At 35.3% G+C, this 26,298-nt stretch overlaps 1 protein-coding gene across 1 annotated transcript in view; it reads right to left on the reverse strand.

Moving 5' to 3' along the window:
- Positions 1-4,403: 4,403 nt before the first annotated feature.
- Positions 4,404-26,298, reverse strand: part of LOC108364747 (uncharacterized) — a gene marked incomplete at its 3' end in the record, with an annotated part of 23,392 nt that continues 1,497 nt past the window's right edge. The window contains exon 2 of the mRNA XM_017618558.1: positions 4,404-9,803. Coding sequence (XP_017474047.1) covers positions 4,404-9,803 — 5,400 coding nt within the window. The remainder of the gene's footprint in view (positions 9,804-26,298) is intronic.

Genomic DNA, 26,298 nt, shown 5'->3' on the forward strand with positions numbered 1-26,298 from the left:
CCAAAATTTTTAACTGATAATTTCGACAATAGTAGTACGATTTTGAGTATTAGATGAAAAGAAAAATTAATCATGGTCGTAGATAAGGGAATCTGTTGTAAAATTTTGCTTCCAATATTTAGGGACCACCCTAATCTACATATCTTTGTTTCATGGGTGAATCTCACTCAGCGAACTCAACGAATTGTAGTCTCAGAAAAATCAAGCCCATTACTTTCTCTGTGTTCATGCCATAGTTTTTCCATATACTTATTGGAGAATTTTTTTTTTATCCATTCAATGCGCAGCTAACGCTCATAATACTCTATTTATCCTCTTCCTTAATATCCGTTTTAAGAAAAACATTTTTCTTACATTACTTCTCATTAGCTATTAACCCGTGTACCTTTAGCTTTCCTTTGGCATAAATATTTCGTAGCAGCTATTAAGGTAGTGGAAAAATGAAATACAGGAAGGAACTTATGCAACATTTTTCTTCATCAAATTTCAAAGCGAATGAAAAAGGTGTAATTTAAATAGATTGAAAGAAGGTACATATTTTACCTTTAAGAAGAAATTGATGAAAAATAAAAAAGAAACGGAAAGAACTCAAAGCGAACACGGAAACACAATTTAATGCGAACGCATTTTTACGAACAACAAAAAGAAATAATAATGAAGGAATGTGAGGAAATGTGACCAGATCGGTAAGCAATGAATTGCATTGCCATTGCCAATCTTTTCAGCTGCGCTTACAGCTTTTGCTGATGTTATTTAACGTTGCGCAGCGCTGCGCTTCACCGTCATTGCATAGCTACTTGGCAGGGTGTCCATTTGGCTGCCGCTGCTGCTATAGTTGCTGTTATTGTTGCTGTCATTATTATGTCAATTTAAGTTAACGAGATTTCGTTGCTTATCAAGCGCTGCGTTGGCATGCAGCCAGCAAGGCTGGTGAGGCGAGTTTGCGCCATTGTTTTGCTTGCTCCCCAGTGGCCTTACACCTTCTACCTGATAAAGCGGAGTAAGCTTTTTTTTGAATGAAGTTGGCCTTTATTATCATTTCCTTTTGTAGTTTTTCATTTGTGATACGCCAGCAATGCTTCAAAGGCATTGTAAAACAGGTGAGCAGCAGCCATGTAAGGTATGTATGTCGAAGAGGAGACAGGAGACAGAGAAAATTGCGGTGCGAAGAATTCAGCGGAAAGAGTGTGAGAATTGCGTGGACGTTTTTATTTATGTGAAATGAAACTTCCGCTTGTCGCAGCATTTTTGTGCTCAACTCTCACATTAATTTGCGCATTTATCCCATTCTTGACACACAACTGCTGTGCTGTTAAATGAAAATGAACCAAAAGAGCAAACGGCGAGTCAGTGCAGTGCATTGTGGTTGTCCATGGATTCGTGGACTGCAAAAGAAAGCACACAGCTGACAACTTCATATCGAAAAGGAACTCACCTGTCAAAGAATGAAAGCGAGTACGCCGTGCGGTTGGTCGCTCGCCTAAAGAAATGAGTAAGCTGTCGCGCGTTGTATAAAGTTGACATCATACAACATTCCTCCTAGATATGGTCCATTGTGAGCGTAGCGCGTAGTAGAATATGTCAAAGCAAAATATATGTATGAACTGCCACTGCCCACCCACTACCTGGCAAGTTATGTGTATCCTGTGTGCTTCCTGTTAACTTGCTGCTTATCAGCGTACACCACGTCGTATGAGTGTTATTTTCATACATTTCTCTTCCAGTTCGATAAGAGCGCAACGTATCCCAAGCGAAATGGTTAAACATTAAAATAATGCAATCAAACTTCACGTGCGCCTTTCTTTGCCTGCTACTATGTATTTATTTCGCTGCGTAATATTTCGTTTTCTTAACCTGCGAAAAAATTGGCATACATACTTCAAATGGACTGTCACTCGAGCTTATTGAAGTCACAATTCGCGTGAGTAGGGTCTGGTTGGCAGCTCTGTATGGAAGTACATACATGCTCGAATATGGTTAGAAGTTCCCTATAGTCAAATCAACTGGTTCGGTATTAGTAGGCAACTAGTTTTTCTTTGCAGATCACTCAGTTCTCTTTTAGAAAATTTTCAATATTAGAAAGCGGTATGTTTTATATTGTGAAGCCTCGCGAAATTTTAGACGTTAGTATGGGCATTGTTTTAGTGCGGGTTATATCAGTAAAACTTGTGGTTGAAATTATTTAGCGCTTTTAGACATATTGGCATGTAAATAAAAATATTAACAACATTTTTTCGAAAATACTTTCAGAATTGCTATTGGCAATCTTTTTCGTCTTTGTCTGGTTGAAATAGCGCTTCTAATTTTTTTATTTCAGTGTTGGCTTTAAAATATTTTATGGCAATAATAAATGCTACAGTTTAAATTTTATAACAGTGGCAACTATACTTAGAAATACCTTAATTTAAGCTTTTTAATTAGCTTTTTGGCCTGTTTATCAAAGAAATTAATTGCGATATTTGCATGCAACCTTAAAAGAAGGAATATGGTGGTGGCAACTCTACTCAGAAATTTGTTTGTGGTTATATACTATAAATATTGAATACAATAAGCTTCATTTTAATTTTTGTAATACATATTTTCATATTTCAGATTGATGGCTACCCAATTTAACAAGTTTTCGAGTAATAGATTTTTCAAAACACTGTCGATTTTTATTGATAGTTATCGGAATTATTAAATTTTTTGGCTATAAAAAACTACTTAGAGTGTCGAAAAAAAATTTGGCCATTCAATTTTGTTTTTCTTTTTAATTCCTTAGTTGTGGATTTTTCAAACTATCGTCGCTTTTTAATAATATTGAGCGAATTAAATACATGCTTTGAATAAAAAAAATACTGAAATTTACAAATCAAACAGTGGCAACCCTATTCAATATATTTTCTAACATTTGTGACGGACAAATTATTGTGCATGCCTTTAGAAAAATCTATACAAAGCGGATGAGTTCCAGGATCTGAATATGCCATAAGATTCTACTTATACGGACGGATGCAAATAAGAAACCAGAGTGGTAGGAGGCGTCTACTAGGAAAAATTGGGAATACAAATGTCCTTCCGTCTAACTGACCATTGTGGTTCCTTTCAAGCCGTATTAATGGCCATACAAGTAGCCGTTGACAGCAAACTAGTATAATTCTAGTTGCGAAAACAAGTGTAAATATCTCTATTAAATATCAGTTCAACATCAGTATATTTTTTTTGCCTGCCTAGGTATTTGCGCACACAGTCACATTCACCGTTAAATATTACTCTTTCGCACCGCACGTGTTGCTTTTCATTCTCTCACTGGCCACTGGTTTTTCGTTGTGTTGCATTTTTAATATCTTTATATTTCCGTTTGTGTGCTGTTATTGCTGTACATTTATTTATAAATAACCATACTCATATATAAATAATTTTTTTTGTTGCTTAAAGTACGCTCGCTGTTCGTTTGTTTTCCATTTGGTTTGCCTTTTATTCATTAATTTTTTTTACACTCATCCGGCCCTTTTTCGGTGCCAACTTTGCCAACCTTATTTTGCAATTCCTTTGGCTTTACAAACTACAATTTGTTGTACGTCCACATTTGTGCGTCGGCTCTTAACGAAATATAAGATTTTTCTTTTATTATTTTTTGTATTTTTTTTTTTTTTAGTTTAATTCTATAATGCCAGCAAGGTTTTCTGCCTACAAGTATTTTATCATTTTTTCCACAACATTTTTCCTCTTCTTTGATTTCACTTTGTATTTCCAAGAAACCTAAATGTTTTTATATTCAACCGTATTACTTATTTTTCAAAGGTTTGTGCTGCGTGTAACGAAATGGAAAGAAATGCGTGCCTTGACTGCAGTCGAATGGACAGTAATGGACTATGTAAGTATGTTTATGGCAATGATAAAATTAAATAAACTTAAAAAAGGCTCTACTGACCCTCTTCAAATTCTTTTTGTTTACAGCGTGTTAAGCAGCTAACAATTTCTGGTTACTCGGAAGTGTTTACATGTGTAGGAAATTATTTTAATGTTTACATTGCATAGCAAACCAGAATATTATTTTTCCGCTTAAGTTAATTTTAGCAGGTAATCGGAATCACAAATGATTGGTATTTATTACAGAAAAAAATAGCGCTTTGGTTGCTAAGATACTATTATCGGCAAAGAAGATACACGATTTTGTTTTAATAGCAGCTATAACGTTTATTTAACAAATTTAGTTATGAAAGTTAATTATAAAATATTACAGCGTAGCGCTTTAAAAACTTTTGTCTTTTCTCGTCCTCTTACTTTGCTCCGAATAAAAAGTGCGAAAGGAAAAATAGAAAACTTCAGTACATACGCAAGGTCGCATTTATGATTGAAGCATTAGGGCTGGTTTCGACGGCAACATCCCCCCCTTCGTAAATGACCACCGGGTTATTTACCATCTTCTGAGCCGACATCCAGCTTAGCTACCTTCGTCGCCGGTCTCTCCATTACTCCTAGATTTGTCTTTATGGTTACTCGTCTAACTTGACCATCCTTCGCTATCACTGTGCTGATTACTCGACCTTTGGGCCACATGTTTCGTGGCAGGTTTTCATCTACGACGATTACAATATCGTCAACAGCCAGAGGTGTTGATTTCTGGAACCATTTATTTCGTCTCGTGAGCACTGGCGTATATTCCTTTACCCAACGCTGCCAAAAGGAATCTCCGAATAGTTGCACTCGACGCCAACGCTGCCTGACGTCCATGTCGTTACTGCAAGCAGGCTTATACCCATCCGCCGAGCCGAGTAGTAAATGGTTGGGGGTTAATGCAGTGTCGTCAATCGATTCGAGGCTCACAAAGGTAAGTGGGCGTGAATTTATGATGAATTCGGCTTCCATCAATGCGCAACGTAGACCTTCATCGTTGAATGAATATGAGGGACAGATGCTTCGTAATGTGGTTTTCGCTGACCGGACGAGACGCTCCCACACTCCTCCCATGTGTGGGGCACTGGGTTGATTAAAGCGCCATATTATACGCTCGTATTTAACGGAAATTTTGTCGAAGTCGATTTCGATGAGCTTTTCACGAACTAGCTTTTCTGTTGCTTTAAAATTCGTGCCATTGTCGGAATAAATTTCCCTCGGAGTGCCTCGTCTTGCCATAAAATTACGTAGGCACATGATGCAAGAACTAGTGTCCAGGCTGTAGGCTATCTCAAAATGTACTGCACGGAGAGTCAAGCACGTGAAAAGCACGACCCATCTCTTCTCTTTGTGTCTGCCAACATTCACAAATATCGGCCCGAAATAGTCTACGCCGGTATAAGTGAACGGCTTGGCGAAGCTGGCCAGTCTTGCAGCAGGTATCGGTGCCATCTGTGGAGGTGTAGGTACCGCTGAGTGAAGTTTGCACTTCTGACAGGAGTGTCGCACCGCTTTGTACAATACCCGAAGACGTGGTATGTAGTAGGAACTTCTCACGTTGTTTATGACGGTCTCGTGAGCCATATGGTGAAAGTTTTCGTGATGGGCCCTTACGATGAGAAACGTCGTATGGTTCTCTCGCGGCATTACAATGGCGTCCATGTGGCAGTCGATAGAACTGGCTCTTCCTTGGATGCGCAAAATTCCATGATCATCTAGGTAAGCATTTAGCCCAGATAATCTGCTTTGTTTATCCAGTGGTTGCCCAGCGTGTAACGAATTGACCTCGGAAGAATATGTTTTAAACTGCGCCTGCTTGATGAGAATATTCTCTGCTGCGCGGATCATCTCGGGTGTAATCTTGTTCGGCTTGCTGTAGCCGTGTACTCTAGCCTTTAGCTTAGCAATGTATAAAACAAATGTCGCGACCGCTCTGTACAGGCGACGCCAATCGGAAAAGTATTCCACGTTGAGAGTGATGGCTGGAGTGTTCCTCATCACGTATATATGTTTGCGCAACTCGGTCGTATCAACGTCATCAGCTTTGAACTCGAATACGGGCCAGTTGCAGCTTTTCATAAACAGGAAATCTGGACCGTGCAGCCACTCATTGATTTCCACCGAACTGTTCACCTTGGTTGCTGCGTCCGCCACGTTTAATTTTGTCGGGACCCATCGCCATTGTTTGCTGTCTGAGTTCTCAAGGATCTCTCCGACACGATGCATGACGAATTGCTGAAAATTGCGCGGATCCATCTTCAACCACTGCAAAACGGTTCTCGAATCTGAAAAATATGTCGCGTTTTGTATTTTTAGTCTACGAACGTTTATGATTCTCTGAGCTAAACGCAAGCCCATCACAGCAGCTTGCAACTCCATGCGCGGAATAGAAACCGGTTTAAGTGGAGCGACTTTGCTTTTCGCGGCCACTAGCGACAAATCGACGATATCTCCTCGAAGGACCCTCAGGTAACAGACTGCAGCGTAAGCATATTCGCTTGCGTCAACAAACGTGTGCAATTCTACTTTTGTGCCGGAAAACAAATGTTTAGAGTAGCACCACGGAATTTCGATTGCTTCAACCAGTGGCAGCGTACGCTTCCATAGTTGCCAACCGTCGATTAGCTCCTCTGGCAGCACCTCGTCCCAGCCAATATTGACGCGCCATACGCGTTGTAGAAGAACTTTCAGGCCAATCGTGTAACATGAGACTAGTCCCAATGGGTCGAAAATCGACATGAGAACCTGGAGAACTTCTCTCTTTGTTGGGACGATGTCCTCCGCTAAGACGTCTCGCCGCAGTCGAGCAAACCTAAGAATATACTTAAAGACGTCATTATATGGCTCCCAATACATACCCAGCGCCTTTTCGGTCTCTCCGAACTGGACGGGACTTTGCACTGCTGGGTCAATATTTGATAGCTGTCTGAGAACATTAGGAGAATTCGATGCCCAATTTCGGATCTCAAATCCACCGGCTCGATGAACACTTCGAACTTCATCTGCTACTGCGAATGCTGCTTCTTCGTTTTCGGCGCTGTCGATGTAATCGTCCACATAGTGCGCATTTTGAATGGCCTCATATGTGCTGGGATATTTCTGACGATTTTGTTCGGCATTTTTATTCCGGACGTAGTGCGCAATACATGGACCGCAGTTTATTCCGAAGGTCATCGCACACATTACATATGCCTTCGTTTGCCCACTGATTTGGTCATACCATAAGAAGCGTTGCGCATGCATATCTTCTTTGCGAATGTTGATTCTGTGGAACATCTCGGCGATGTCCGCACAGATCGCTACCTCCCCAACTCTGAACCTCAGTAGGATTTCGATGAGAGGTTGTAATAAGTCGGGTCCGGTAAGTAAATGATCGTTTAACGATGTACCGTGAGACTTCGCTGCCGCATCCCACACAAGTCTTACCTTGTTCGGCTTGTTGGGATTTTTTGCTATAAAAATCGGTAGATACCAGATATGCATGTTGTTGATCGCCATATCGGTCTTTGCATAATTCTTTTGTATTAAATTGCGGATTTGGTTATCGATTTTGCCGTACAATTCGGGTTTACGTTTAATCTTATTTTTTAAACAGTTGAGACGACTAACCGCGTTGTTATAGCTTTCAGGTAGACTGTAGTCGTCGTAGCGCCATAGGAGTCCGACTTCGAATCGTCCATCTACTTTAATGCACGTTCGATCGAGAATCTCAATAGCCCGTTTGTCATCGTTTGATTGTAAGTTTTGTGGTTTCACTGACTCCAAGCTGAAGCTCTCTTTAACGATGTCGTGTAACTCTTGCCATTTGCATTCGCAGTGATGCATCGTCACGTAGGTTGCTGCGGTCGACGTACCTTGGATGCTCCATCCCAACAAGCACTTGGAAGCGATCGGCTCATGCCGCTTACCTTCGCGTATTCTGCGTGGAACTGCAATTTTCCAATTGTCTGCTCCTATGAGCAACGTTGGTTGGATGTCATCATACGAAGGCAAAGGTATATCCCTTAAATAGGGATAGCTGCTTCGTAACTCGCTAGCTTTCATAGACTGTTTTGGTAAAGTAAGATTCTGAACGGTATGCACATTGTTCAGCCAAAACAGTTTATTGGAGTCTGGTGCGGATATTTGGACTGACGCTCGCACCGATGTGCTCTCGTTACGAGTAGTTTCGCTCGTCCATTGTAGACATATTGGTGATGGTACCCCCTTTATGCCAAGTTTTTTGAATGTTGACCCATCAATGAGTGTCACAGACGACCCTTCGTCCAAAAACGCAAAAATGTCAATTGTCTTACCTGCTGCATGAAGCTGCACTGGTATCATGCGAAAGTACTGACTGCTGGTGTTATCAGCACGATGCGTGCTTACCACGGCCTGATCGTTTTCTAGCTTATTTGTGCCTTCGTTACCCTCGCTATGCAGCAGTGGGTGATGCTTCTTTGAACAGCCGTTTACGCCACAAGTCTTTTTCGAGAAACAGCCCTTGCGGTGAGTCTTCAGACAACGATAACAAGCTTTTTCCTTTTTTATCATCTGCCACCTCTCGTTTGCTGACAAGTCCCTGAAGGTTGGACACAGTGCGACGTAGTGATCAGTCGTACCACACGCGACGCATTTCACTGTATACTGCTTTGACGGGAGCAGAGAGCGGTTCTCTGCATGCGAGCAGTTCTGGCCACGTTGTATGTCGTTTCTTGCCTGTACACTATTGCTGCTGCTGTGGGTGTTCACGGAGCTTGTTTTGTAGATGACAGCAGGTGATACTACGGTCGATGCTGCTTCGGCTATACGATATAGCCAGTCGCTGAATTGCTGGATAGATGGTAAACCATCGCGTGGGTACATCGCCCAAGCGAGCTTGTGCTGATTAGGTAACTTATCAACCAGCTCTTTCACCAGCATTGGGTTGTTCAAGTGTTGCTCGAGCTTACAGGTTTGCATCGTTGCACAGATGTTACGAACAGCTAGTGCGAATTCTATGAGCGACTCAAGCCTTTCTTTCGGAGGAGGTATCTTTCTCGCCTTCGTAATCATTCTTTCCAGAATGTGCTCAGGCCTGCCAAAAAACATCTTAAGCGTGTTGAGAACATCAGGAACCATCGTTGGAAGGAGCAACTTGTCCTTGACCAATTGACGTGCCTTACCTTTAAGACACCGCTGTAAACGCAACATGTTTTCCACATTCGAAAACCCTGATATAGATGTACTGTGCTCAAACGTACTGATGAACATCGGCCATTCTTCCGGGTCGCCGCTAAAGATTGGCAACTCTTTCGGTATGGCTTGCCTGGCTGCTATTTGCGAAGGTGAAGGTGCAGAGCTGGCTATAAACTGGGTAATTGGCACGGATGTGCCGGCAGTGTTCATTTGAGCAAGGAGCTGATACGTTTGCTCTATGAAGCGCTCCTCTGCAGCCCGTTTCTCTTCAAGCATAGCCATCATAAGTTGATGTTGACGATTGCCCTCGCTCGATCGACATTGCGATGGGAGATGTTCGCCCACCTGTAGTGAGTTGTCTTGAAGGACGATGTCAATTGATTGCGCACATTGCTGTGCGACTGGTTCAGATTGTGTCGCTTCTGATGATGAATCAGCCGATGCATTTGTCTGCTGCATTGTGCTTGTATGCCCTGGTCCTGTGATGTTAGTTTCCTTAACACAGGAAGTACAACTCCAATCACGATGCTGCACACTTTCGTCTACACCAGCGCATACGAAGTGAAACCAAAGTTCACATCCATCACACAGCACCCAGTTTTCCACAACCGATTTATCTGCCTTCTTTCCACAGACCTTACAAATGCACATGTCTGCTGCAGCGCTATAGTGTGGAGCTCGAAAAACTGGGGTGCGATTGCTATTTTCAGAACGGATGCTGCTTATTTCGCTGGATATATTCTTGCGAACGCCTTCGTCACTGTCGCCTTTTTATGCAAGAGCCTTTAGCACGTGCACGTGCAGAACAATGAACGCGATTCCAAGTAATAATCCAAGTGCCAACAAGTGTTCAAAAAGTTTTTAAAGATTTATTATCGGCAAAGAAGATAAACGATTTTGTTTTAATAGCAGCTATAACGTTTATTTAACAAATTTAGTTATGAAAGTTAATTATAAAATATTACAGCGTAGCACTTTAAAAACTTTTGTCTTTTCTCGTCCTCTTACTTTGCTTCGAATAAAAAGTGCGAAAGGAAAAATAGAAAACTTCAGTACATACGCAAGGTCGCATTTATGATTCAAGCATTAGGGCTGGTTTCGACGGCAACAGATACTCTTGTAATATACTATACTTTTCTTATTGAGTTGAATATGGAGTTGCGTTAAGACCCTTTTTGCATGCGGTTCTAAAGCAAAATCGGTTACATTGTTTATGTTTTTTTCAGTGAAATCTTCAATAGATTCCCATTCAGATTTAAGCAGAATAATCTCCGTACGTGTCAATTGTTATTCGATATTGTTTCTACATGATAAGTACTGGACATTTTTTTAGACAACTACTCCGCCTTAAAAAACATTTTCTGATTTTTTTTCGACACTTCAAGAATTTATTGGCGTTTCTTCGAGACTATTCTTTGATACTCCGCAATAATTTTTCGGCAATTTTTGGGGACATTCGAACATTTTTCAGGACTTACTCTGACTTTTTCGAGATCTTTAAAGATATTTGACGAGTCTCCCCTTTTTTTTATGGATTCAGCTGGGTTTCTCCGACTTCTCTGCTATTTTTCAGCAACCTTCGTAGATCTTTGTTACTTATCGCATATTTAGGGATTAGTTTTGGGGCACTTTTGCGATTTTTTTGGCATTCGTAAATTTTACAGGACTTCGTACTTTTTCGGCAACTCTAAAGATTTTTACGAGTCTCCTCGGTTTTGTTTTTTACTCAAAGGTGATTTTTTAGAACTCTTCTTATATTTTTCGGGAAGTTTCGCAGATTTTTAGTGATTATTTCCCGCACCCTGTTCGATATTTCGATTACCCTTTTGTATTATTTCTAGGGTTTTTGGAACTGCTTGTACTTGCTGTATGTTTTCGGGGCGTTTCGGATTTTTTTCGAGAGCATTTAGAAGCATTCGATATTTTTCAAGACATTCGATATTTTCCAAATCCACTGAATTTTTCTCGAGATCACCTTTTCTCGATTGGACCTTCTTTTCGGGATTGATTTTTTTTTAAATGTGAAATAGCAATTTTTATTTTTGAAACAAAAAATATTAAAAAACAAGAATAAATTAAAAATTGTTATTTTGTGCTTAAATTATTCTTCAGTATAAAATAAAAAAAATTTCTCCATTTTTTAATCAGGAAAAAATTATTTTTAAATTTTGACAAATTAAATTAGTGAAAAAATTGTCGTGCCGTTTTTCGAATGTGCCTGAAGAATCCTTTCCCGTGGAAGAATGTGATTTCATCATGGAAACAAGAAAAACAAATTTTTTTCTGATTTCTCTTTTATTTTTATTGTATTAATGAAAACATTAAATGAATTGGAATTTTTCGGGTCTCTTCGTTGATTCATCTATTTAAGTAAGAGAGTATAATTGACAACGATAATATAGACAATAAGCTTTCACATAACCACACTATCGGATAATTAAGTAACAATACATTGGTTGGAATATCGATAACTCGGGACAATGCAAAAGATAAGAAACCGATAACTATTAATATATCGATCTTAAAAATTCGTCTTCGATAACGTGGTCAGTGAGTTATAATATTGTTTATAATATCGAAACTTCTGTGGTGCATAATAATATGCCAATTACGATAAAAAATAATTACTGATATCTATGCCGATGAATATACGAATATTTATATCACGATTAAAGTGAAATTAATGCATTTTAAAAACGAATACTGCTGATAAAATATGTATCACTAAATATACATGAAAAATTTTGATTTTAACGAATTTTTATCGACTTTATTATTAAAAAAAAAAGTTTTAGAAACATATAAATATTTCTTCCGGCCCAATATAGTATTTGTTAGATTTTAAAAATTCTAAAAATACAAGTTTTTGACACTTTTTCTCAAAAATCGAATGCCTAATATTACTTTGTAATATTCGAAAAGCGTCGAAATTTTCCCAGATAAGCATGCTAACCAAAACCCGGCAAAGATCCTTTCCAGGTCGCATCTTATAAATCGACTAGAATACTACCAAAGCTTAAGCTGAAAAGTTATTAATAATAATAAAGAAACTCATTCCAGTCGTTAACGAATCAAATATATAACCCCACAGAACCCCTTTGGATTCAGAGTAAAACGCAGAACACTTGAACAAGTTCATCGTAGTGTCTCCCTTATATACGAATCCTTCGAAAAAAAAATGTTTTGCGCTGCACTGTTCCCAGACGTTTCCCAAGCATTTGATAAAGTGTGGCTGATGGGCCTCGTTCACAAAATAACAACGTTGTTACCAGAATGCACACATCTGTTGCTGTTATAAACCATTTTTTACTAACGTTATGACACAAGAATTCCTTAATGCCAAAATTCATCATTCAAATTTCTATCATAAAATGTCTAGTAGTGGAAATCCGGCATATGTATCAAACACTGAAAACTCCTGCAACTAAAAGTTCATAAATTATGAGTTGCCACCTCTTATGGCCAATAAAAGTACACCGAGCTAATTTTCATTTCATGCGACAGCTAAAAGTATGCAACTCAAACGATGATGCATTTCAATGTGGCTGCAATTCGTCGGTTCGGCATTTTTATAGCAATAATGGCGTAATAACTTTCGAAATGTGATCGGCAAACAAGTGAATAATGCAAGTGGCCACCACAGCACTCCAGCTTCTGCCAGCAATTTGATTACCTGTGCTTTTGTCAAGTAATAATTTTGGCATTATTTGCATGCCAGTTCATTGAATGCACTCTACAACAGCGATCAAACAGGCATTATTGGCAATAACAGAACTTTTATGCAATTCAACCGACATTGAATGAAAAACGTAATCAAATGCGTTCGAAATCAAAACATCAATAAATTTTAAGTGCTTTGGTTGATTGCTGTGGAATGGATAACAACGAAAATGCTTTGTCCGTTTCTGTTGCTAAAAAAAAAAAAAGACTGGTACCAAAAAATAATTTCTTTGTTATTCAGGAAGCCCACAACAAAAAAATAATATAAAAGCTATAACTTTTGACGCATAAACGGCATCCAACGGCTTAACACGTCCCCTAGTCATACATACATACATACGTAAGTGAAACAAGCAAACCCATATTACCTTACTCATAACTGTCTCATTTATTGCTGTCGGAAGTAATCAAAAATCTTGTGCTTTGAATTGCACAAACCATGCGTACGCTTAAATAAATAATGTTGTTTTATTTTTCACTCTCAGTACTTTTTATTGGCCATTTAAATCGCTGAAGTGTAACGCAGCGTTAAAGTGGAAAAAAATCCGATGGCAATCCAAAGCAAATTCTGTTAAAGGAAAATAAAAGTATGAGCAAGCAGAAATTGTGATTGACAACCAGCAATATACGCACTTGGTTTTGAGCAAAAAGCAAGCGAACCATGCCCGGACAGAAACTAGTTTCAAATTAGTTTAAAAAACGAAAAGCAAATTGGCTAGTTACTTCTTCAGCTAAGGCTAACTTGCTGATTGTGGTCCAAGTGAAGAGATGATGTTTGTCTTTCTTAAAAAAATGCTTTAAAAGAAAAAAAATTCTATATGATGGGATCTCATGAGTTGTTTTGTTTTAGTGTCACTTCCTTCTCTCGCCAGAAATAAACGCTAAATCATTATTATTGCATATCTGTTTATCAAGCAATGGAGCTCCAGAAATAAGTTTAATAAAAAATAAATCAAGTATTTGTACAATTTTAGTCTTAAAATATTTATTTAGACGAAAAAGTATTGAAATTTTCACCAAAAAAAGAAAACATATCTTTGGAAAGTTTTCAAATAGAATGTGCATGTTAGAGGCAATGGACGCTGGCATCATATACAGCATATCTGTGAAGTTTCAAGAGTGTGCCACCAAATTAAAAATAAATGTCAGCATGCAGAATATCTGCCGCACTAATTTTTAATTTTTTAAATTTGAAATTTTTTTATTTTAATAATTTAAATACTTCAAAATGTTGAAATTAAACGGCGAAAATGTTCTTCTTGCCAAAACGAACAAATCCAGAGCAATAAAATTAGTGTGCCACTAAATAAAAAAAAAAAATTACATTGAGTAAAGAATGACTACGATTTCAGAATTTAAAATTCTAAATTTGTTATATACATGAGGAGAGTAATTTCAAGGAGCATAAGGAATACAGTTTACAAAATTTTCCACGCCAATATTTAATTACTTTTAAATAATATGATTTTTAAATTAAGGCATGCGAGTAAACGTCTTAGTTGACTGCGTATAGTACTTCGGGGCATATACGTTGCACACGCAACTACATACGTATTTTTTTACTTTTTACCTTCCTTTTGTTAACTCGGGATGTAACTATGTAATATTGATGCGCCTAAAAGATGCAACTATTTCTATTCTCAAGTTATATACCTGATGACAGTACGAATGGAAATTACAATAGGGAGGTTTTAGTTTTTTAAACTATAATTTTATTTCTGTATATTTTTTTAAGTTTAGTTTAAGTCTTGTTTTTTATGCAAACCCGAATGCACTATGTCTAAGATAAATCTGCCACTATTTTTCACCGAAAACACGTTTTTGTTAAAAATTTAGCAACTCCTGGGTTTTGCTCATATGTCAAGAGAACTAGTTCCGTACCAGCAAAGTGTGCTAGGAGGAGACGCTTTCCCCTAACCTTCCCAAATTTGTTATATTTTTTTCAGAGCTGCTTGGCTACCAACTAAGGCGCAGTAGCTTTTCTGGCAGAAACCTTACTATTTTTGTCGTAGAAAACACCACGTTAATTTCCATTCAGTCGGACGCGTTTTATTTACCCCATTTACTTAGTTAAGTGAAGAAGCTCGGTTTCCACTTGATGGTTTCCCGAGGTATGCGAGTCTTTGTTCATATGGCAATATTCTCATTTGTTTTCCAACGGCCCATTTTGTGGTGTTGTAAGACCACATCTAGATCTTCCTAAGGCAAAAACCACCCTAATTTCCTTTCCAACAATATAATGTATAAGACATTTACATCTTTTCAGTGTAAATGTACATTGTATTGTACACATCCTTTGACCACTCGGGAAAAATATTTAAGATCTAGATAGTTTAATTTTTAAATTTTTATCTGATGAATTGCTTTTTATATTTCCATGTTATGTGCTTTTCTTAACGGATGTTACTTGATTTTCACCTAATTTCAGTAAATGACCACCACTTGCATGTCACTGGATTTTTATAAAATGGTATATTTTTAAATTAAATTCTAAACATATTTTTGAAACGTTTTCGATTTTTAAATTTACGTAAACTATTTGTGACAGACCAGAACTTTATAAAGTTTAATGTGTTTTCAAAAATATTAATGCAATTTTTAGTGGCACGGAGTCGAGTTTATGTTAAAAATCCTATTTATGTCCCGATTTGGCTTATGCTCGAAATATTTATGAAAATGTTTATTCCAAAAATCTGGCTGGTGCTAATATCTCTTCTCGACCCAAATGGAAAAGTTCTTTAATTTTTTTTATGCAGTCAGATTTAGCTTAGATTCATATAGTCGATTGATTTTGTGTTGCGGTATATAGTAGCTTTTTTCGGACAAAAAACTGTTCCCCATTCGCAGGTACAGTATTATTGTATAAAAATTTCCAATGAAATAAGAGACTTCCTGGTATTAAATATGTGTACCGTTGCACACACCGAGACAATATGACATGTCTAACAAGATCCATTAAAAATCCAAATCCAAGCGACAAGTGCGGCAATCAGCGTAGTTTCAGAGAATAATACCAAACGTTTTCCAAATATAAGCACTTTTTTCCGATACTTATGCGTCAGATGTTCATCAAAGTTTAGCAATGAATTTTAGTAAAATGCTGCCTGCTGTAAAATTAGACAAAAGTGTGCCGATATTTTTGACTTCTTTTGCATTTATGTACATGCCGAACGACGACGGATGTCGTTAGGAAATACAAGTTTGTTAAATAGATGAGTAAACCAAAACAAATATGTATGTGCAAAATAAATGAGCTGAGTAAAAGGAAGGAAGCACGGAAGGAAGTCAGCGCCTATCAGTACATGCAGATAACAGAGAAAAACATGAAGCATGTGTTTATATAAGTATATACATACATACTATGTACATTAGGGCGGGTTGATTTGTATGGATGAAAAAAAATTAAAAATCGTTTAGCAAAAACGTAATCTACATTAAATTCTAAGAAAATTCTCTGAAGAAACCATGGGTCTAAAATCCAACTCTAATCCGCGCCTCTCGACTTGAAAATGTTTTTCCTCTTCTTTCGTTAAAATTATAATTTTTTTTGAAATATATTATGTTTTATTATAGTTTATGCAATACAGGTTTTGTTTTGAGACTAATCAAAATATTCAATTATCAAAAAAGCAGTTGAACCCCAATTTGCATCTCCTCTGATTTGCGTTTTATATAAAAAATAGTTAGAACACCTTTCACCTAAACTGCGTTTTGCATAAAACAAAGAATAATTAAAAAAAATAGTTTTTTTTTTTGTAATGAAATAGGCAAAACAAACTTCTTAAAACAGAAAAAATAACATGACCTCTAATCCAGTTTATCTCATCAAATTGTTCTCTTGTATATTGGCGCTTTTTTCGTTTAAGTGCCTAAGATACCTCAGCACATCGACAACAACACTTATGTAAAATATTTTTTTGTCCATTGTTTTGTGCACTCTCAAACTGCTGATAAGAATCATAGTAGGCAGTGACTTTCGCTTCGGTATAAATATTTTCACATGCACTTCATATCAGTTTTCTGGCGTGTTTAACTTAAATTGTTCTAATGAATTTCTGTGCCTTTACTTATAATTTTGATACATCAGTGATTTACAAAGTTTTGAAAATTTAATAATGGATTTATTGGAAATGTCCATCGATTCTAATGACTCGGAAAATTTTCCTGGCCCAAGTTTTCGGCCCATTCAGAATTTTAGTGCTTTTGGCGTTCCAAGCGAATTTAGTGAATTGAATTTGCCAAATAATCGGGATGTTTTGAAATACTATTTTTATTTAAGTGAGCGTGAAAATAATAGGAAAATAACACTATCATATGAAAGGTTTTCTCCACAAGTTGCTAAAAAAGTTATCGAAGTTTGGACCAGAATTAGACTTGAAATTATCAACGAAAAAAGTGTAGTGAAGAAACTAAACGGTTTGGAGAGTAAAAAAGATTTAAAAAATTAACATGTAACCAATAACTGAAGTTTTCTTAGTATTCTATAATTGCTTCTTTGTATGTATTCAAGACCTTAATCGTTTTAATGAAACAAAAAGTGTTTATTGTACAAAAAAATTACTGAAAAATTGCTGAAATATCGTTTGAGTGAAAACACTTTTTTAGTTTGTTTTTATTTGCATTATAAAATAAGAATTGTTTATCGAAACAAAAGATGGTTATTATATAAATACTGAAAACAATTTTTTGAGTGCAATTTTCTTTATTTTGCATTTCCAATCTTTTTTTATTAAATTATGAAAGAATTTTTTTTTTATCATGTTCCTTATAAAAATATTGAATATAAAATTATATACAAACCTTTTTACTGTGAATATTTTTTTAATGAAAAAAAATTTTGAGTGTAGAAAAAATATAAAGTGCATAAGAACTACCTTACCAAACAATTTTATTCAGAAAATTCGATTTCTTTTTGGAAAAACCTATTTTTTCTAACATTTCTTTTTCTGGCAAAGGCGGCCATATAAATTTTCAAGTCGAGAGCAGTGTTGCCAGAACTTTTTGGACGAACCGGCTAAATTGGCAAATAAAACCGGCTAAAAACGGCTAAAATGTTTCAACTAAATTTCACATGTTTTACTTAAATAAATCACGAGTAAAAAGACTATTTCTTGTAGAGAAGTTAGAAATTCGAGCTGGAAAAAATTTTGCCAGCAAGAATTTGCAATTAGGAAAAACATATGATTGTGGCACATGGTTGAATTTTTTTTCGACGATAATTTGAATAAACAAGGTCGTTAAATTAAAAAATTTACAAATTGGAGCGATTTTAAAAAGAAAAAAATAGGTTAATACTAGTCTACTTAATTAGTTTAGTTGATTCCAATGATTTGAAAGGTACTCGGCAAAAAAAAACTGTATTCTTAATCGGAATGCAATCTCAACCAGAGTCGATATAGTAAACCCGACAAAGAAATTGAAACGTATGTTGAAGAAAGTCAGACTGACAAAATATATACACGTAGATCCTGTTTTTTGCCCCTCTGAAAGAATCTTAAAAATTCTATACAAATTTCTTTTGTTTGAAATGCAACCGTGGACACTAGTTGGCAGAAAAACTTGCAAATTTGCGTTCGTACAGAAAATTGCAAATTTCTCTACATGAGAGAGAATTTGTGAGCATTTTTTCTTACTACCTATTGTCTTCCCTACAAGGCCTTTTCAGGCGGACCGATTCTCAACACACTCAAATAGAAACCAATACACATAAAAAACGCTGTAAAGATTTCCCTTCAATTTTAAGGCAGTAAAACAACGACCTTAAGTTAACTTCAACCGAGGCCATATGTTGACAAGGGACGCAAAATCACAGTTACACAAAAGAACTTGTCAGATTTTTCAGAAATCCCTTCAATTCCAAGAACGATAGAATACAAGATTGCGCATTCCCGCAGAATGACATTTGTGGCAACGGGTAAACAAAGAATATGGCGAAGAACAATGAGTTGACAGTTGTGAATTTGCAGTGAGAAAACGTGTTTTCTTCTCGATTCACCAATTTCTCAAGCCATCTTTGAATATAGCAAATTAAGCACTACGTTAACAAAAAATATACAACCACTCTTGAAATGTGTTCAAAAGAATAGGTCTTATTAATTAACTATTTAGAATTTTTTGTTTGTATTGCAGGTGCCGAAAAAGTGATAATATCATGTCGCAGCGCATGTTGTTCTGCAGAAAGTGGTCGATGCTTGTTTACCTCCGATTTTACTTTGTAATTTGTGGTATTTCAACGTTTTCAACTTAACATGTCGTGTTTAAAAGTGGTCCGTAAAGTGCTTCATGCATATTACGCTGATGTCTAAATTTTATGGCTTCTCCTGCCGGCACAACTCTACCCACTTTCTGGCAAAGACGTCGTCGCGGGGAAACAAAAAAAACTGCATTTAGGGGCTTTACCCCTACGGCTGCTGCAATTCAACACACGACACGACATTTTTATAAAGTTTTTATTACAAATAAAACGTTTTTTACTTCAGAACGCACGAATTACTTCGATTTTTCACTTGAAAGTACACAATACGTTTGCACTTGTTTCTAAACAAAAAGTTTGTTTACGTATTGCCATAAATGTCAAAGTCGGCAAAACCAAAGTAGCGGTTTCGGGAATGCGCCACCTTCAGTTCATTTCACCATGCTTCAATTCTGATGCAAAATATGATCCCAAAAAACTGCAGATCTCCGATTTAGATGACCGGTCATATGACCGGCAGATGTCTCGTAGGATTCCCAAAGAGTTTTGCTTTACATAGAAATTCGTGCTCTTTTATTTTCATTTTGACTCAGTTCAGTGTTGGCTCCTTTAATTCAAGTTGGCATTCGGTTTTTGGAATTTAAATAAGTTCTCAGCAAAAAAGTTTGTTAAAAAAATACATATGTGTACATAGTGCTTGAAAATATCAATTTTCTCCTTACCTTAAACCTTTGTGAGTGTGCAAAAATGATGTTTTGTAATTTAGGCAGAATTGAATATGCGCTATCTGGGAAGACAATATCTACATGAAATATTTATTCTTTTGTTCGCACTAAATCCAAACACAAACGCATCTTAAGTGTCTTAACAGTGAAACAATTTCTTATTTTCTAAGTTTGCGAATAAAACTTCACACTTAAAATTAAGACATTTATAACAAACATTTTATGAAGAAAATCCCTTCTTCGTTTCAAATAAAAATAACCGAAATCGGCCCAATTTCATACAACCCTGCCTGACATGAAAATTTTCTCCACGATAAGGCTAGTAGTCATTTCTAACAGATTTTGGGTCGCTTAGTCAAAAATGGAAACATATATACCTATTTGAAATTTAAGAAAACAAGGGAAATAGCAAAATCGGCTAAAAACGGCTAATTTTTTTCTGTAAAACGGCTAACAAATCGGCTGCCGGCTAAATCGAAATTTCTCCGGCTGTTTGCTATCGCAACCGGCTAAATCTAGCCGGAAAACGGCTAAAATGGCAACACTGGTCGAGAGGCGCGGATTAGGATTTTATTTTATATACATGGTTTCTTCGGAGAATTTTCTTAGAATTTTATGTAGTTTACGTTTTTGCTATACGATTTAAAAAAAAAATCAACCCGCCCTAATGTACATATATATGTATTTTTATAGGTAGCCGTGTTCACAAGTTAAAGAAATAAAACTTGCACGTGTGACAGAATCGTAAAAGGCAGTGAGTGTTGTCAAAACAAGCTGTCTTCCATACACTAAATTGATAGCATGCTATACAACTTAGGCTAAGGTGAAGGGATCTCTACATGCATGTTTATATATGTAAATAGTGAAATTAGTGCGTATGAATGCGTGTCGACTTAAGTACCTAAGCGCAAGTTTGAGCAATAAAAAGGACATAAAACCGTAAAACGCAAATTTTAGCTGCTGTTGGCTCTATGGAGTGAAATAGAGGGAAATACTGATATGTATATGCAGAAAATTTCAGCTATCTAAGATACTCCTCAGGAAACTTAAAACTTTGTCAGTAAATTGACATAGTATTTGGATGCAATGTTAAAAGTTTGCCTTTCTCCAAAATTTTTTTACGACTAAAACTGTTATGCTCGGTTCCACCAATCACTTTTTAAATTTATCAGCTTGTTAAAATTAAAAATGACACAATTTTGTTCGGAAAATTTGTAGTTTTAAAATTTTACAGTCTGAAAAATTTTAAAAGTGATTGGTAAAACTGGGGTTCAGACTTTTAACTTTAAAATAGCAAAATTTCCTAACAAAAATGTGTGTGTGTGTTTTTTTTTTTAATTTTCACAGGCTGATATATTAAAAATTGGTTGGGGAGACCGTTAATTAATTGTACAAAAAAAAATGCTGAAAGGAGTGTTTAAAAGCTCTGAATTATGGAATAGTTTAGAAAACTTAAGCTCAAAAGTACTTTTCAAATAGGGTTGCCACATAATTATGAAAATCATAAAAAAATTACAATTATCGCTAATTCAAATATTTTAATGTGGAAACTATACTAGAATTTTTCAAAAATATTAAAAAATTATTTTTCAAATAAGGGTTGCCACCTGCTGTCAGCTTCCAAAGACAAATAGAATCAATAAAATGCGTGAAAAAAGTAAATTAAAATAAAGCAACATTTTTGAAATATTTTAAAAACTTGGAAATTTTTTGAAGTATTCGGAAAAAGGGTTGCCAACCACATATAATTTAAAACTTTTTTAAATAACTAGCTTCTGTAAATTCTACAAGCAAACAAAAGTAAAAAGGCAAAAATAAACCCTGCCGATCGCCCCATGTGAAAATTCTTGCCAATTACCTGATCTCCGAACTTCATGTGCAAGTGTAAAGAAATATTTTCTCAAAATATTTGCCGCATTCTAAAAAAAGAAGTAAATTAAAAATTAAACGACTAAACAATGAAATAAATAAAATATTTTAAAACGAGCAGATATCAACCACTAAAAAAAAGAAGAAAATTTAACAGTATCAAGTACAATTAAGTTGAACAAAATTGTTCAGTTTCAATAGCAATTGAAACACTTAAGCATTAAAAAATAAAAAGGGTTGCCGCAAAGCAAGAAATATTAAATCAACTAAATACAGAAAATATTTAAAATATTAAAATGTATGCAAAAATATGGAGACAAAATGAAACAAATTTAGGGAGAGCTAAAAATTATAAATCTTTAAAAAGAGTTGGCACTTATAGTAACATAAAATTTTTTGAAATAAGCGAATTGTTTATTAGCTAGTGGTGTCACTTTCAAATCAAAATCTCTCGAGTTTCTTCGAGTTAAGATAATTTTGAAATTCAGGATCCCTCAAAGAAATTTTCTAACACAAATGAAACATTTTAGATTTTAAATTGCAGTTATTTGATTGTGACAAGCAAAAAGTATTTAATAAAATATTATGATACGATTTTTAAATATAAATGTATTTTATTTAAAATATAAGAAAAAAGGTAGGGCTGCCACCTACATATGTATGCCATGATTAAATTTATTAAAAAAGTGAAATATTTTGTGATAGTTATTAGATTTTAAGTGTTTTAAAACTTTTTAATATAATTAAAAATTTTAACGATTTTTTGGGCAGAATTTGCTTAACTAATATTATGAAACAGGAGGGTTGCCATATATCAAACGAAATGCTAATAGAGGTGAGACATTGTAGACAGCTTTAGCTCTAGAAGGTTGCCATATATTTTTTTTAAATACTCAACAGGGTAGCCAGTATTTGGAAATACATTTTTTTAAGTGAATAAAATAAGCTTACTATACTAATACTGAATGTACACTAGCGTGGGCCGAAAATCCGCTTTGTTAGAATTTTGATTGATAATAGCAAAAATATGGTTCATTATGCTTTAAATAAATCTGTGTGGAATTTTGAATTTTTTGGTCAATATCCTAGGCTCACCCAAGATCATCAAAGTTCAAATACTAAAAAAAAATTTTCTTAGCTAACTTCGATTCTCTACCAAAAAGGTCCATATACCAAAGTTTGTAGTTTTAGTAAAAAAATGTATTAATAAATTTATTTATTAAATTTTATTTTTTGAGCATATTGAACTTTGATGGACTTGGGCGAGCCTAGGATATTGACCAAAAAATTCCAAATTTCACACAGATTTTTTTTTTTTTAAGCATAATAACCATATTTTTGCTATTATAAATCAAAATTCCAACAAAGCGGATTTTCGGCCCACGCTAGTGTACATTTAGTTGGGGGGAAAAAATTATCATATAAATGAATATGAGCTGCATGGGGAAAACTGTTAATCAAAATGTGGGTGGAAGATTTTTTTCCACTTCCGGCCTGCATAGCCAGCTGATTGAAGGTTTGCGGTGTTGCCACGCGCACAAAAAAAAACGTAATTTCCTTGCCTATTGGATTGACAGCATATTTGGGCAGCTACTTATAATGAGGAAGTCTTACCGTTCATGCAGCGCGAAACTTTCACTTTCCTACTTTATGCGGCTTACATACTATATACATATGTACATTAAGGCGCACGGGCGCTAACACACAAATACATACACACATAAGCCCCACCCGCTTCAAAATGCCAAAACCATCAAGTATGCCAATAAGTTGCATTATACCGCCTACTAACATTCATATTTACGCTTATTACGCCGGCATTATGAAATGTGGCAATGTGTTGTGTGCCCCGGAGGCACGCATTCAACGCCAGACAGCCGACGCGCACTATGTTAGTCCTTGACGCAGTTTGCTAATTTGTGGAATATTAAGGCATACTTTTATCGTATTTGTATACGCCTTAGCTGCTTTAACTGCTCTAGATGTTGCATAAATTTTGGCGTGTTTGCATGCCTTCTTCGGCTGTCGGTGCGCGCCTGGTAGCTTGCGTTATTGCTTTTGCCTCAAAGGTACCGAGTGTTTTTTTTTTTGCACACATCGACACATTGCGCGATGTTTCGCACTCGAATTCGCATTTACATTTATGTGCGTTTTATGTGTCTGTTTACTCGTGTGTGTTGTTACGTAGATACATATTAAAAAACATATTTGCGTGCAATTGTCTGACTGCTGACAGCTGTCAAGGTTCAACGTTGTCGGCTGAGTGACGGCGCTGCTGTCGATTACAAAAACTTATTTATGTTTCATAATCACTTTATGGTATGTTTTTAGGCGTTAGTGCGGAGGTTCGTCTTCACATTGCCTATTCAGTGTGTAAGGAGTTGACGGGTAGTCGAACAAAATTTGAGGAAGATATGAAATCAATGACTTTGGCGGCTGTCAATAAGAATGATGAGGATTTTGTGTTAAATAAACATGTGTAAAATTCTTTTTTCGTGAATTTTTTATTTAGACAGTTATTGTTCAGCCAAATGGTCTAGGAGAATGCTCGAAATTATGAAAAGTATGGAATTTATTTAAACTTATAAGGATGCTCCTCATACTACTTCCGTTTTGTTGTTTGATCTAATGCCCTTTGTCTACGATGACGACTTATTTTTTGTACTTTTTTTTGCTATCGCAGTTATAAGGCCGTTAGACTTGACGCTCTGTTTTGTGAGCTGAATCAATTGCAGTGGAACTACTGTTGGCAATTAGAAACCATTGATGATTAACAGCATTTTTTTCGGCAAATATAAAAAATTATTTCAATAGACTGTGGTTAGTGGAAAAACATTTGCCAGAATTGTGCTGTACATTTTTCTAATGAAATCGTTTATTTGGTACTCACAGATCAGTCCAGAATTTACTTTGAAAAACTGCCGTGTAAAACTTCTTTCTGCCGATTTGAAAGGAGTATGTGATTTAATACCGAGCACGCTTATATGCATTCCAACTCGCATCATGAAGAGGCACATGCTTTTAAAAAGATTTATTTCACCAGACAATTGTCAATCCCGGCAACTAAATAGTTTGAAAGCTCGTTTCTGTCTTTTGAAAGCTGATTGAAATTTCTGCCAACGAGGAGGTCATTATTCCGTGTGTCTTGTAGCAACAACTTTTCTGAAAACTGTATAAAAAGTAAATATATTTTTCTTTCTATAACAATGAAATCTAAGAATTCCTAAAAATATAACCAAGGAAAGAAAAAAAATTAAACTAGTTCTAAACAATTACATTAAATTAAGAAAAATTCCTTTTTTAAAAACAAAATCTTTAAATAAAAAAAAGAAAATAAAAAGAATATTAAAAGTACTAAATAAAATTCTAAAAATTAAATTTATCTTTTCAAAACAATTACCTCTAAAAATTTTAAAAACTGAACATTAAAAAAATTTAATTAAATTAATTAAAAAGATAGAACAAAAAAAGGTAATTTTTAAGCAAAAATCAAAACCGACTTCAATTTTCATATACAAATTTAAGATTATCGTTAATTTCTTCATGATCCAATGATCGGATTTAAACCAAATTAGTATAGGACCACCTGCGAGGTAAAACCCTTCGTCTAAAAAATATAGAGAAATCGGTTAACGTGCTCCAAAGTTATGCGGTAACATACATAAAAAAAAATATTCCGACGAATTGATAACCTTCTCCTTTATGTGAAGTCGGCTAAAAAGAAACAAATAAAATAAATACCTAAAAACTAAATAAAATAAATAAATTAAAAATATTTTATAAAAGAAAAAGCTAAATTAGTTTCTAAGAATTAAATTTAAAATACATTTTCTTTTTAACCCAATAACCTTTAAAAATTAAAAAAAAAACTTATTAAATAAAAAACTAAATAAAGTAAGTTTTAAAAATTAAACGATTTTCATTTCATTTCATTTCATTTCATTTTTTTGATAATAAAATGTGAAGATTCGAAAAAATTTGTTTTTGTTATTTTTATGGCCTTTATAACAATTATATTCAACAATTTTTATGAGCTCGAGGCCGTTTTCAGTGAAAACTTATTGTGGAAAATAATAATATAATAAATAATTTGAAAAAATGGTAGAAGTAATAGCTATTTCGGAAATCACCACATTTCCTCATCAGACTTATTTCAGTAGGAGTCGAACCGATGATCACCACTGACTCAGCCAGTTGCCTACGCACTGTGCTAAGTTTGTCTTGTTAATTCTTGTTGCTTATTTTCCACAATAAGTTTTCACTGAAAACGGCCTCGAGCTCATAAAAATTGTTGAATATGATTAGAAAAAATATTAATCAAAAAATCCAATAAAATAAGTTTCAAAAAATTAGTGAAATTAAAACAATAACTTTCTTTATAAATACAATAAAATCTTAAAATTAAATAAAAAATATTAAAAAAAGAAAATTAGTTTCTAGAAATTAGACATAAAAAAAAAATTTTTTAAAACAATAACTTCTATAAATTGAAAACTAAAATTAAACAAGTAAGAAAGTCTAAGTTCGGGCGGAGCCGAACATTAGATACCCGGCGCAAGTATTAAATATATGTTTTCCACCTTTCCGAAAGCTACCGCTACATGATAAGCCGGGGTATAAATATTAAGTAAACTAGCATCCTTAAATTTCGAAATATTGAAATTTCAAGCATTTCTGAAATTTACCGTTATATGAAAAGCGGCCGTAATTTTAGTCCGATTTCAATAATTTTCAACGGTTTGCTTTTATGTGGCA

Source organism: Rhagoletis zephyria, unplaced genomic scaffold (genome assembly GCF_001687245.7).
Source record: "Rhagoletis zephyria isolate East Lansing unplaced genomic scaffold, Rhagoletis_zephyria_1.1 Rzeph_scaffold_01659, whole genome shotgun sequence".
Classification (NCBI taxonomy): domain Eukaryota; kingdom Metazoa; phylum Arthropoda; class Insecta; order Diptera; family Tephritidae; genus Rhagoletis; species Rhagoletis zephyria.